General features: G+C 40.5%; 1 protein-coding gene across 1 annotated transcript in view; it reads right to left on the bottom strand.

The window, feature by feature from the left end:
* LOC133545607 (serine/threonine-protein kinase OSR1-like) overlaps window positions 1–15,000 on the bottom strand; it is a 56,593-nt gene that overhangs the window by 14,029 nt on the left and 27,564 nt on the right. Inside the window, exons 4-11 of the mRNA XM_061891353.1 lie at window positions 11,056–11,197; window positions 10,018–10,073; window positions 8,236–8,345; window positions 8,063–8,164; window positions 4,434–4,567; window positions 4,320–4,368; window positions 4,183–4,248; window positions 3,971–4,093 (exon numbers count right to left, since the gene is read on the bottom strand). Coding sequence (XP_061747337.1) covers window positions 3,971–4,093; window positions 4,183–4,248; window positions 4,320–4,368; window positions 4,434–4,567; window positions 8,063–8,164; window positions 8,236–8,345; window positions 10,018–10,073; window positions 11,056–11,197 — 782 coding nt within the window. The remainder of the gene's footprint in view (window positions 1–3,970; window positions 4,094–4,182; window positions 4,249–4,319; window positions 4,369–4,433; window positions 4,568–8,062; window positions 8,165–8,235; window positions 8,346–10,017; window positions 10,074–11,055; window positions 11,198–15,000) is intronic.

The following is a 15,000-nucleotide window of genomic DNA, read 5'->3' as shown; positions in this document are numbered from 1 at the left end:
CATTCTCGCGACTGTGTTGGATCCATTATGGATTGAACTTTCACAGTATCATGTTGGATCCATTATGGATTGAACTTTCACAGTATCATGTTGGATCCATTATGGATTGAACTTTCACAGTATCATGTTGGACCCGCTCGACATCCATTGCTTTCCTCCTCTCCAAGGTTCTCATAGTCATCATTGTCACCGACGTCCCACTGGGTGTGAGTTTTCCTTGCCCTTATGTGGGCCTACCGAGGATGTCGTAGTGGTTTGTGCAGCCCTTTGAGACACTAGTGATTTAGGACTATATAAGTAAACAATGATTGATGATTGATCTTTAGGGAATGTAAACAAGGAAACACCGGCTGTGTTTGTGTTGCTAAAGGCAGCCGCAATACACGGCTTCCCAACTACATCTTTCTTCTTTGACGTCTCCATTATTAATTGAACAAATTGTAAAAGATTCAGCAACACAGATGTCCAGAATACTGTGTAATTGTGCGATTAAAGCAGACGACTTACAGCTGGGATCGGGGCTGGAACAACATGTCCGCTACAATCCGTGACGTCACGCGCACGCGTCATCATACCGTGACATTTTCAACAGGATACTTTGTGCGAAATTTAAAATTGCAATTTAGTAAACTAAAAAGGCCGTATTGGCATGTGTTGCAATGTTAATATTTCATCATTGATATATAAACTATCAGACTGTGTGGTCGGTAGTAGTGGGTTTCAGTAGGCCTTTAAATAAAATAATAAAAATGCCTTTAATTTGGAAAGTCATTTTCAAACCTCATTTTACGTTTTTTTCAGATTCCAAACTTTTAAATCACACCAAATATGCCCGTGTACGAACGCTTCATTTTAAGTGCCGCTGGAAGCTTTAGGGTAGCGTTGGTGCGATATGGCCTTTTATTAATATTTCGATATTTTTAGGCCATGTCACGATATACACAATATATCTCTCCATATTTTGCCGTAGCCTTGAATGAAGACTTGATGCATATAATCACAGCAGTATAATGATTCTATGTGTCTACATTCAAACATTCTTCTTCATACTGCATTAATATATGCTCAATTTAAACTTTCATGCAGAGAGGGAAATCAAAACTAAAAGTGTGTTTATTAAACAGTTATTAAGCAGTGGCACAAACATTCATGTCATTCCCAAAACAGAAAGTGCAAGATTGTCAGAGACATTCTAAAACAAGCTACGAGTGCACTTTTGTGCATGATGTCACCAAGATGACATATCAAAACAACACTAAATTAAAATGTACTTTATGTACAGAACGCCACTACAATAGTTTAAAACAAATAAAGTGCACTTTTGTGCATGATGTCACGCAAGATATTTCAATAACTGTGTAACGCAGGTGTCAAATACATTTGCGGAGACTATTAGGCTCTTGCCTTTCTATTTACTCTTTGCGTACTTCCTAGTCACGTGACCGCCACAGTCCAATCAGCTGTAGGTACATACCGGTAGCCGAAAGTGACTGGTATGCTCTTGCTCTAGTTAATCTTTGGCAACTCTGCACTCCTCCCTTGTCACGTGACTGCCGCGGTCCAATTAGTGGTGCTTATAAGCCGATAGCAGGAAGTAGCCAGGAGACAGGATCGATTGCATTTCTGCTCGAGGTAGGTTTTAAACCTCGTTTTCACCTGAAATATTGTGCTGACGCATTTTAAACTACATGCCTATTTTGTAACTTTATAGAGCCGACTTCCAGCGCCGGATTCTTTGTCATTAAGCTGTGTTTGACTGTAGAAGCTGAGTTGGTGAGTCTATATTTATGACAATAGCACTTTAAGCATTCATCTTTCTTCATTGCAACAGTCTTTGTGGCATATTCTCAATCGTCCATATAAAAGGTTTATGACTTAAACTAATGATCACATTTGTGTATTGAATGTACTTTTATGTGTTTAAATAATAAGCACATTTAGTGCACTGACTGCTTTGTATAAGTCATAATTATGCTGCTAGTGGTTATTTTAGCGTTTTATTGCATATTGTGATTCTGATGTTTATTGATTTATATTGTACAATATTGAGGAAAGAACTAGAAATTATTGAGTAATATATTATGAATACTTGATGGTATATTGTTGGATAATATATTATGAATACTAGATAGCGCAATTTAGTGTTATTTAATGAAGATTTGTGTACACATGGATTTATAAGAATGGTTCTGGCTCTTACACGGGCCAGGCTTCTCTTTTTGATGGCGAGCTAAGGAAAATAATCACCTAGTCCAAGGATCGGTTTTGGAAGATTCCAGCCAGGAACCTCACCACCTGCTCTGTCTGGGCTGGTAGGAGGCTCTCGAGCCAACCCTTTACAATTCTCACTTTACCTGCAGCACATGGACTGTACTGTCATCCTTTTTTTCCCAAGAACTATTATCTGAACTGAGATTTAAACAAGATCCAGAGACACTGATTAGTTGAATGGAATTGTATATATGTATATAGTATTTGTGTTTTTTCTCTTTAAATTGCTTTAATGTTGAATAGACATTCAACTCATTGTGTATGGATATATCTGCTGTCCATCACTAATTCTCTAATACACTGTGTCAACCACACTACAATTCAAGCTTTGCCTCTCTATACGAGTTGAAACTAGTCTTCTGTTCCTAGCCCATAACACCCTATATATATTTATTGCATTGATTTGTAGCACGTATGGGTTACAAATACAAATAAGCTGCATAATAGGAAATCAAATAGTGTATGCCCTTCGCTACGTGCTTGTCAAAACGTGGACTATGGGGTTGGTTTTTCCGGAAGGCGAAGGAAAGTTGGGACGGGCGAGACGTGAATGTAACTACATATTTTATTTTAACACTAAGAAACTACAAAAAAATAAGCAAACAAAAGGCGCGCACGATGGCAGAGAACAAACTTGACTAATGAAAACAAAGACTAGCACAAAGGCAGAACTATGGACAAAAAAAACAAAAGACACTAACGGTGGCATTAATAAACAAAACTTACGTGGCATGACAAGAAGCAAAACTAGGGCTCGGCATGAGTGACAGAGGTAGCATGGCATGACGTGGGTAAAGGTAATAGATGGTGAAGTTGCCAGGACGAACAACAGAAACAGACTGGCTTAAATAGCATTGACATGATCAGTGAAAACAGGTGTGGGGGTGCAAAACGTGAGACGGGTGCGTGACATGAAGACAGGTGAAAACTAATGGGTAGTCATGGTAACAAAACAAACAAGGAAGTGCAAAAACAGGAACTGAGGGTCCAAAACATGATCAGTGGTAGGCTCCTCAAACGTCATCTCCTGTTGTTGACTGTTTTTCTTGTTCATGCACAAAAGTGCCCTTTATTTGTTTTTAACTACGTAAGTGGCGTTCTGTACAAAAAGTGCACTTTAATTTAGTGTTGTTTTGATATGTCATCATAGTGACATCATGCACAAAAGTGCACTTATAGCTTGTTTTAGAATGTCTCTGACAATCTTGCACTTTCCGTTTTGGAAATGACATGAATGTTTGTGCCACTGCTTAAAAAATACACTTTTAGTTGTGATTTCCCTCTCTGCATGAAAGTTTAAATTGAGCACATATTAATGCAGTATGAAGAAGAATGTTTTAATGTAGACACAGAGTCATCATTCTGCTGTGATTATATGTATCAAGTGTTTATTCAAGGCTAAGGCAAAATATCCAGATATATATTGTGTATCGTGACATGGCCTAAAAATAACGGGATATTAATAAAAGGCCATATCGCCTAGAACTACCTGCACTAGATGCTAAAGGCAAGGGGGAGGGCGAAGAAGAAAAGGAGGATTTAGATTGACTTGGGAACTACACAAAAAAAAAAAAGCTAGATTGTCGGCAAAAAGGCTTTGAAAAATAACCCAAGCAGCTTCATGTGCTGCTGGAGCGAATAGAGAATGACGTTTGGAATCTACTTTTGAAATTAACCGGATTGTTTTCTTGTCACTCACCCGCAGGGCCGCCACAGCGGCTTTGCCTTCTTCGCTCTCCTCATCCAGCTCGTCATCACTCCACTCCCAGCCGCCATCCTCTGTCTTGTGGAGTCGGCCGCTGGACCCTGGCACCCGTCTCACCTTAATAGTTAAAAAAAAAAAAAAAAACTCCCATTTAGTCCTCAGCATAGCAGAACACACGAGGGCTACTTTAATCAAGGTTTGCAAACCTTCTTTGATCGATCTGATATTGATGGACCTTTATGTAAAAGCCTCTCCTGCAGGTGTTCATTGTTCTATTAGAGGGAGAACGAGTATTTCAGAGATCGGTACGACCAAAAGCTATTTTAGAATAGTGGAGACTTGCCTTAGCTTTTGTGAAGAATTTGTGCTTCAGTAACTCAGCTGCCGTTGGCCTGAATAGGAAAAAGGGGGAATTAAAATGGAGCAAGAAGCAAAATCATCAATTTGGGGAACTGACCTTTTTTCAGGGTCCTTTTGTAAACACTGAGTGATCATCTTCCTGAAGGATTTGCCGTACTTCTTCACCATCTCTTTGTCGGTGATGCCTGTCTCCAGACAGGGAGGGTCGTTCTGCAGAGTCAGCATCAGCACCTACACAGACGCGCTTGATTATCAGCTTCCATGTTACAACTGAGTGGACTGGCTAGATGCAAATAAATGTGCATTCATGCCGTGGGCCTGTGGGAGATTATCTAATTTTACATATTTGTGTTCAAAACATTTTCGCAAACCAGTAATTACAGTCTGCAAATGATGTGTTGTTGAGTGTGGAGAGCTCGGCACAGTAACCGTGTAATACTCTTTCATATCAGTGGGTGGCAGCCGGTAAGCTAATTGCTTTGTAAATGCAGGTAAAAAGGTGTCTTAAGCTTACACCAAAAATAAACAAAAGGTGAGTGCCCTTAAGAAAAGGCATTGAAGCTTAGGAAAGGCTATGCAGAACAAAAGTACAACGGAATTTCTACAAAGTAAACAACAGCAAAGACTAACTGTGGAGCAAAGACGGCGTCCGCAATTTACATCCGAACATTACATGACAATCAACAATGTCCACCACAAAGAAGGATAAAAACAAGTCGCTACATCTGTAAGTGCAAGTTAAAACTCTACTATGCAAAGCCAAAGCCATTTATCAACAACACCCAGAAATGCTGACGGCTTCGCTGGGCCCGAGCTCATCTATGACGGACTGATGCAAAGTGGAAAAGTGTTCTGTGGTCTGACGAGTCCACATTTCAAATTGTTTTTGGAAACTGTGGAGTTATACTCTATAAAAGTAATCCAAATTGGAGTGCAAAGGAACATGCTCTTTCACATTGAATAGAATGTTGTCATAAATATGGTTGTTGTTGTTGTTGTTGTCGATGCTTACTTCCTGCAGAATGTCAGTGGAGGACATAGATAGACCAGACGAACCCATTCCAGGGCAGGGCGCCCTGGAATGGGTTCGTCCTAAGGGAAGGGCAACCGCATCGCAAGGGCGGGGCGATGTCCTACGTCGCCCCTGGTTGAACGAAAGGGAGTCGGGTTCAGATCCTCGAACCTGGACAGGCGGAGATCGGCGCCGCGAGGCGCCCAGTGCGGTGACGCAAACGATCCCGGACGAGCCCCCAAATTGTTGCGTTCTGACCCGTTCTTCCTTCGGTCAACGCCCCCAGGTTCTTTTATGACACATAAGCTGGTTTTAAATCAATCAGAGACAGAGGTTGCTCATTTTTATATTTTATAACCAAAGCGCTTTGGGAGATCAATCTAGATACAACATTTCAAAGGCACGGTCCAAATTGATCTAATCCTAAAATGGCAGTCTCTCCCTCCTCACTCACTCTCACCCGCCCCTCTTCTTCTCCTCCCTACTTCGGACAGTTGAGATAACAGATTGTTATGTCTTCATTCACACATTCCAAATTCAAGGTCTATGTAAAAGGCTCACACTTTAGCTGTTCTAAAATCTGACTAGGTAATAAAAAGACAACCAAATCCAACAGTAGATAGATAGATTGTATTGACTCCTGAAGGAATCAATAATGTACTATCTATCTATCTATACACATGATAGATAGATAGTACTTTATTGACTCCTGAAGGAATCAATAAAGTACTATCTATCTATCTATTTATCGTGTCCTCCGGATCCAAGAGAAAAAGGATCATCTGGATTGTTCTCGGCGCAAAGTTGAAAAGCCAGCATCTGTGATGATATGGGGGTGTTTTAGTGCCCAAGGCATGAGTAACTTACACATCTGTGAAGGCACCATTTATGCTGAAAGGTACATACAGGTTTTGGAGCAACAGATGTTGCCATCCAAGCAACGTTATTATGGACGCCCCTGCTTATTTCAGCGAGACAATGCCAAGCCACGTGTTACAACAGCGTGGCTTCATAGTAAAAGAGTGCGGGTACTACTCTGGCCTGCCTGTAGTCCAGACCTGTCGCTCTCGAAAATATGTGGCGCGTTATGAAGCCTAAAATACCACAACAGACTGTTGAACAACTTTAGCTGTACATCAAGCAAGAAGGGGAAAGAATTCCACCTGAAAAGCTTCAAAAATTGGTCTCCTTATTTGCCAAATATTAAAACTAAAGGCCATGTAACACAGTGGTAAAAATTGCTAACATTAAATTCTAAGTTAATCTGGGTATTATCTTAGACCCAACTCTCTCCTTTGAGTCACACATTAAAAGCGTTACTAAAACGGCCTTCTTTCATCTCCGTAATATCGCTAAAATTCGCTCCATTCTGTCCACTAAAGACGCCGAGATCATTATCCATGCGTTTGTTACGTCTCGTCTCGATTACTGTAACGTATTATTTTCGGGTCTCCCCATGTCTAGCATTAAAAGATTACAGTTGGTACAAAATGCGGCTGCTAGACTTTTGACAAGAACAAGAAATTTTGATCACATTACGCCTGTACTGGCTCACCAGCACTGGCTTCCTGTGCACTTAAGATGTAACTTTAAGGTTTTACTAATTATGTATAAAATACTACACGGTCTAGCGCCATCCTATCTTGTCGAGTGTATTGTACCATATGTCCCGGCAAGAAATCTGCGTTCAAAAGACTCCGGCTTATTAGTGATTCTTAGAGCCCAAAAAAAGTCTGCGGGCTATAGAGCGTTTTCCGTTCGGGCTCCAGTACTCTGGAATGCCCTCCCGGTAACAGTTCGAGATGCTACCTCAGTAGAAGCATTTAAGTCTCACTTTAAAACTCATCTGTATACTCTAGCCTTTAAATAGACCTCCGTTTTAGACCAGTTGATCTGCCGCTTCTTTTCTTTCTCGTATGTCCCCCCCCTCCCTTGTGGAGGGGATCCGGTCCGATGACCATGGATGAAGTACTGGCTGTCCAGAGTCGAGACCCAGGATGGACCGCTCGTCTGTGTATCGGTTGGGGACATCTCTACGCTGCTGATCCGCCTCCACTTGAGATGGTTTCCTGTGGACGGGACTCTCGCTGCTGTCTTGGATCCGCTTTGAACTGAACTCTCGCGGCTGTGTTGGAGCCAATATGGATTGAACTTTCACAGTATCATGTTAGACCCGCTCGACATCCATTGCTTTCGGTCCCCTAGAGGGGGGGGGGGGGACGGGGGTTGCCCACATCTGAGGTCCTCTCCAAGGTTTCTCATAGTCAGCATTGTCACTGGCGTCCCACTGGATGTGAATTCTCCCTGCCCACTGGGTGTGAGTTTTCCTTGCCCTTTTGTGGGTTCTTCCGACGATGTTGTAGTCGTAATGATTTGTGCAGTCCTTTGAGACATTTGTGATTTGGGGCTATATAAATAAACATTGATTGATTGATTGAAGTTAATGATTATTTTCAAAAAATGTAACATTAAATATATTGTCTTTGCAGTACAATTAATTGAATATTAGTTGAAAAAGATGAGCAAATCATTGTATTCTGTTTTTATTTACAAATTACACAACGTGCCAACTTCACTGGTTTTGGGTTGTGTATGTTTTAAAAACTAACTTATATAGTTAAAGCTTTAATGATTGTAAATTGCCCAAAAAGAGAGAGACATGGGAAAGGTTCCACTGTAGTCTCATTTAAAACGACCAACATGTATACGGTTACCTTCATCGGTGGGTACTTGTGATAGGGTGCCGCTCCGGTGGCCAGCTCAATGGCGGTGATCCCGAAACTCCAGATGTCAGCTTTAAAGTCGTAGCCACGGACCTAGAGAAAGAAGACAGTTGGACCAATCGGACCAAAACCGAGGAGGTGGTCTACAAGATAAGTTTAGCCACCTGTTCCATGACCTCGGGAGCCATCCAGCACGGCGTCCCCACAAACGTCTTCCGGACTTTGTTCCGGGTCATATCTCCACCGGCCGCTAGAAAGGCACTCACACCAAAATCTGGGGGGGAAAAAAAAATAAAGACGTACATTTGTTTCACTAGAAAAGGTACAATATTATACAAACCATGTTTCCATATGAGTTGGGAAATTGTGTTAGATGTAAATATAAACAGAATACAATGATTTGCAAATCATTTTCAACGCATATTCAGTTGAATATGCTACAAAGACAACATATTTGATGTTCAAACTGATAAACATTTTTTTTTTGCATATAATCATTGACTTTTGAATTTGTGACAAAGAAGTTGGGAAAGGTGGCAATAAACACTGATAAAGTTGAGGAATGCTCATCAAACACTTATTTGGAACATCCCACATGTGTGCAGGCTAATTGGAAACATGTAGGTGCCATAATTGGGTATAAAAACAGCTTCCCAAAAAATGCTCAGTCTTTCACAAGAAGGGATGGGGCGAGGTACACCCCTTTGTCCACAACTGCGTGAGCAAATAGTCAAACGGTTTAAGAACAACGTTTCTCAAAGTGCAATTGCAAGAAATTTAGGGATTTCAACATCTACGGTCCATAATATCATCAAAAGGTTCAGCGAATCTGGAGAAATCACTCCACGTAAGCAGCATGGCTGGAAACCAACATTGAATGACCGTGACCTTCCATCCCTCAGACGGCACTGTATCAAAAACCGACATCAATCTCTAAAAGGATATCACCACATGGGCTCAGGAACACTTCAGAAAACCACTGTCAGTAACTACAATTGGTCGCTACATCTGTAAGTGCAAGTTAAAGCTGTACTATGCAAAGCGAAAATAATATATCAACAACATCCAGAAACGCCGCCGGCTTCTCTGGGCCCGAGATCATCTAAGATGGACTGATGCAAAGTGGAAAAGTGTTCTGTGGTCTGACGAGTCTACATTTCAAATTGTTTTTGGAAATAGTCGACATCGTGTCATCCGGACCAAAGGGGAAGCGAACCATCCATACTGTTATCTACGCAAATTTCAGAAGCCAGTATCTGTGATGGTATGGGGGTGCATTAGTGCCCAAGGCATGGGTAACTTACACATCTGTGAAGGCACCATTAATGCTGAAAGGTACATACAGGTTTTGGAACAACATATGCTGCCATATAAGCGCCCTGCTTATTTCAACAAGACAATGCCAAGCCACATTCAGCACGTGTTACAACAGCGTGGCTTCGTAAAAAAAGAGTGCGGGTACTTTCCTGGCCCGCCTGCAATCCAGAGCTGTCTCCCTTAGAAAATGTGAGGCGCATTATGAAGCCTAAAATACGACAGCGGAGACCCTGGCTTGTTGAAGGACTGAAGCTCTACATAAAACAAGAATGGGAAAGAATTCCACTTTCAAAGCTTCAACAATTAGTTTCCTCAGTTCCCAAATGTTTATTGAGTGTTGTTAAAAGAAAAGGTGATGTAACAGTGGTGAACATGCCCTTTCCCAACTACTTTGTCACGTGTTGCAGCCATGAAATTCTAATTTAATTATTATTTGTAAAATAAATTTAAAAAAAGTTTATGAGTTTGAACGTCAAATATGTTGTCTTTGTAGTGTACTCAATTGAATATGGGTTGAAAAGGATTTACAAGTCATTGTATTCCGTTTACATTTACATCTAACACAATTTCCCAACTCACATGGAAACGGGGTTTGCGCAAGTGAAAACCAAGACTCCAAAAGACTGTACCAGCAATTTGGACTGAGCCGTCGTTTCCAAGAAGGATATTTCCAGCCTTAAGATCACTGCGAGTAAAAAGGAGAAGTAATCAGACGCGGTTTGTTGATTTAGGTGAGCATGAGATGACAAATTCTAAGCCAGAACACTCCGGCGAAACAAGCCTCTTGTAATTATTTATTCATGTATTTTTAATTCATAGACCGAGGTCCGGTTCAACCTGGGCGGTCATATATATATATATATACTAGGGATGCACCGATTAATCGGTAACCGAATATATTCGGCCGAATATGGCAAAAAAAGCCACATTCGGCCTTCGGTGGAATGAGTTAAGAACAAGGCCGAATAGTGGCGTGTAACGCAATTTTTTGACGTGGTGACACAATCAACCAACGTGCAGTGACGTGGTGATGTGTACCTGTATAAGTGTATGAGGTTACAAGCACACACTTATTGAGATTTAGTGGGTCCTCTGTTTACATTATTAGCCTGTTGTGTAGGCTACCTGTACAAGTGTATGAGGTTACAAGCACACACTTAATTGAGATTTACTTGAGCCTTCTGTTTACATTATTAGCATATCTACTGTGGCTAAGCAGACTTTTGCCAAAAGGACAATAATTCATTTGTTGTTGGTTTATCCACTTTAATGCACTTTATTTTTTTTTTGGAATGCATGTTTTGTTTGAAGGCCTAATATAAATGAAAAACGTTGTGCTTTTTTTGAAAAGCAAAGGCTACTGGAATATTAAAAAAATTTCAATATTCAAAAAAAAATTACTTTATTTGAAAAACATGTTAAATATTTATTCTAGGCTATTTATGCAATATAAAAAAAATTGTGAAAAACTGCATTCATTATTCGGTATTCGGCCTTCGGCCAAGCGTTTAAGTTTTATTCGGCTTCGGCTACTAATTTTCATTTAGGTGCATCCCTAATATATACAGGAAAAGACTTGTGTCGACTTGCACGACAAGTGGAAACCCGATGTAATCACTTTACCGTACGACGATATGCCACAGAGGAAAACCAGACTGCTGTCTCACCGGTGAATTTGTCCATTTTTGTGAAGGTACTCCAGCCCTTCCAACACTTCCTTCAGTATGGTGGCGATGCAGGCCTCGTCCAAAACACCGGACTTGTGCTCGCCACGTGAGATGATGTGTTTGATGATGTCTAAGACTGAGCCTGAGAGAGAGAGGGAGAGAGAGAGAGAGAGAGAGAGAGAGATATGGTTGACACGAGACATGCTGATCATGTGACCACCTTTTGCGCCAAGGGATTAAGCGGTTCACACAAGATGTGACATCCTGTTCATGTTACAGGCGGAATCTTTTGTGATTGGCCAATAGAATCAGTTCACTTTTTCTTTTCAACGAGTCACTATGTGCTATAGTTGTCAGTTGAGAAGTATTGGTTTCCCCCATGTTGCTGTGTTGGTAAATGGTAGACAAACATTTCGGTTTGGTACGTACCTCGGTTTAGAGGTCACGGTTCGGTTAATTTTCAGTACAGTAAGAAAACAACAAAATATACATTTTTTGGTTATTTATTTACCAAATTTGTAAACAATGGCTTTATCCTTTTAACATTGGGAGCACTATAATAATTCTGCCCACGTTAATCCACATTAAACTGCCTCAACTTGTTGCTTAGATTAAAGAAAATGACAAAACTTTTCTTCTACATATAAAAAGTGCAACATTAAACAGTTTCAAGTCAACTAATTTTTAATTTATTACAGCATTTGGGAAGCCTGTAGTTGATTTGTATCAACATGTAATCGCAGGGACCCTGCCATTCAAACTAGGCTGCTACATTACTAATGATTAATGTAACTATAGCTGAAAAAAATAGCACAATAGCAATAGGAGAGACTATTCATCCCTGAACACCATGGAGTTCATGTAGGCTTAATGATGCACTTACAGTGAAGTCAAGTCAGCTTTATTTGTCGATTTCTTTACATGTAAAGACATACAAAGGAATCGAAATTTTGTTTCCCACTCTCCCATACGTAGACAAAAAGAAAACACAACAGTAAAGTGCAATGTGAAGTGAAGTGAATTATATTTATATAGCGCTTTTCTCTAGTGACTCAAAGCGCTTTACATAGTGAAACCCAATATCTAAGTTACATTTAAACCAGTGTGGGTGGCACTGGGAGCAGGTGGGTAAAGTGTCTTGCCCAAGGACACAACGGCAGTGACTAGGTTGGCGGAAGAGGGAATTGAACCTGCAACCCTCAAGTTGCTGGCATGGCCACTCTACCAACCGAGCTATACCGCCCCTATACCGTGAATATGTCTACCTACTAAAGTGACAATATATATAGTTCCTGTTGTTTTTAAATAGGATATGGCTGTAAACAGTGAGTGTTTCATCGGTAGTGCAAATACTTTTGATATAGCAGCAGATGTGTGCAATTTTGCATAGTAATTTTTTTCTGTGGGTCATGGGGTTTAGAGTTCAGGTTGTTCCGGGGAGGGGGATTTCAAAGTCCTGACAGCCTGTTGGACTATTTAAAAACAACAGGAACTATATATATTGTCACTTTAGTAGATAGACATATTCACGTTGCACTTTACTGTTGTGTTTTCTTTTCTTTTTGTCTACGCATGGGAGAGTGCGAAACAAAATTTTGATTCCTTTGTATGTCTTTACATGTAAAGAAATTGACAAATAAAGCTGATTTGACTTGACATTATTATTTCGCACGCACGCGAAAAGTTAATTAGCCTTCACCTCAAGCCAGGACTGCGGGCGAGCTGAGCTGCAGTTTGTTTCTAGAACGTCATCTTGAACGTTGACTGGGAGGTGTTTATTATAATTTTGGGAGAGTCCGCTGCTCACCTGCTAAACACCTATCTGCTCGACGCTGAAGCGCTGACTACATGCGCTCTGAATACGCACTGCTGATTGGCTGTTATCACTATATATGTAACCAATTTAATTTAAAACATTTGTATGAACGTACAACACTTAAGACCTTCAGTATATCAGGATGTGGAATTAAATTATGGAATGGATTAAGCAAAGCAATCAAACAATGTAGTAATATGATCCACTTCAAGAAACTCTTCAAACTGGAAGTGTTTATACAAAAATGAAGAACCATGATAAACATTCTGATTTTACTCACTCATTCATTCTCAAAATAATCTGATTTATCTCATCGTATGGAATAAAACTTACTTCACCAATTATTTATTTATTTGTATTGTGATTACTTATTACTTATGGAGTAAACATTGTGAATACATTGAGAACAGGAAGTGAACAAAAGTTTTAGCAGCTGTTATGTAAAGAAAAGGGGTAGGATTAAATAAGCTCTGCTTCTTCCTACTCCTTTTCGAACATGTTGAAAAGAGAAACTGGAAATTGTGATGTATCATGTTGTATGCTTGCATGTTCGAAATAAACTCAAACTCAATCAGATAGTTGTGTGTGTGCGACAATGCTGGGTGCTGTGTAAGAGACAGAGGCAGAACGGCGCGGAGCAGCTTGTTAAGACTTTAGCTTAGACTTCATATGTCCGTGTGGAAACTCGTTCGGTACACCTCCGAACCGAACCGGAACCCCCGTACCGAAACGGTTCAATACAAATACACGTACCGTTACACCCCTAGTAAATGGTAAATAGGTTGTATTTGTAAAGCGCTTTTCTACGTTTTTTTAAAGGGGAACATTATCACCAAACCTATGCAAGCGTCAATATATACCTTGATGGTGAAGAAAAAAGACCATCTATTTTTTTAACCGATTTCCAAACTCTAAATGGGTGAATTTTGGCGAATTAAACGCCTTTCTGTTTATCGCTCTGGAGGCGATGACGTCAGAATGTGACGTTGCCGAGGTAATACAGCCGCCATTTTCATTTTCAACACATTGTAAACATTGGGTCTCAGCTCTGTTATTTTCCTGTTTTTCGACTATTTTTTGGAACTTTGGAGACATCATGCCTCGTCGGTGTGTTGTCGGATGGTGTAACAACACTAACAGGGAGGGATTCAAGTTGCACCACTGGCCCGAAGATGCCAAAGTGTCTGCCACCAGACCCCCATTGAATGTGTGGGAGTGTCTCCACATTTTATCGGCGATGACAGACATGGCACAGAGATGTATGGATAACCTGCAGATGCATTTGCAACGATAAAGTCAACGAAATCACAAAGGTGAGTTTGTTGATGTTGACTTATGTGCTAATCAGATATATATTTGGTCACGGCGTGACTGCTAGCTAATCGATGTTAACATGCTACGCTAATCGATGCTAACATGCTATTTACCGGCGGTGCTAAAGCAGACATGGCACAGAGATGTATGGATAACCTGCAGATGCATTTGCAACGATAGTCAACGAAATCACAAAGGTGAGTTTTGTTGATGTTGACTGCCAGCTAATCGATGCCAACATGCTAATTACCGGCGGTGCTAAAGCAGACATGGCACAGAGATGTATGGATAACCTGCAGATGCATTTGCAACTATATTACATGTCCTTCCACCCACATTTAATGCGAAACAAACACTTACCAATCGACGGATTTAAGTTGCTCCAGTGTCACAAGATGCGAAAGTCCTGATCGTTTGGTCCGCACCTTTTACCGGCGATGCTAACGCAGCTATTCGGCCATGCTATGGCTATGAATAGCGTCAATAGCTTCAGTTTCTTCTTCAATACTTTCATACTCCAACCATCTGTTTTAAAACATGCGTAATCTGTTGAATCGCTTAAACTGCTGAAACCCGGGTCTGAATCCGAGCTAATGTCGCTATATCTTGCTGTGCTATTCCCATTGTTTGTTTACATTGGCAGCACTGTATGACGTCACAGGGAAATGGATAGTGATTTCGAAGATAGCGAAAGTAAGGCACTTTAAAGCTTTATTTAGGGATATTCCGTGACAGGTAAAATTTGTAAAAAAACAAAAAAATACAACAAGCCACTGGGAACTAATTTGTATTGTTTTTAACCCTTTTGAAATTGT

Source organism: Nerophis ophidion, linkage group LG28 (genome assembly GCF_033978795.1).
Source record: "Nerophis ophidion isolate RoL-2023_Sa linkage group LG28, RoL_Noph_v1.0, whole genome shotgun sequence".
Lineage (NCBI taxonomy): Eukaryota > Metazoa > Chordata > Actinopteri > Syngnathiformes > Syngnathidae > Nerophis > Nerophis ophidion.
Note: the sequence above shows the minus strand (reverse complement) of the source record. Positions and strands in the feature narration are given on the sequence as shown.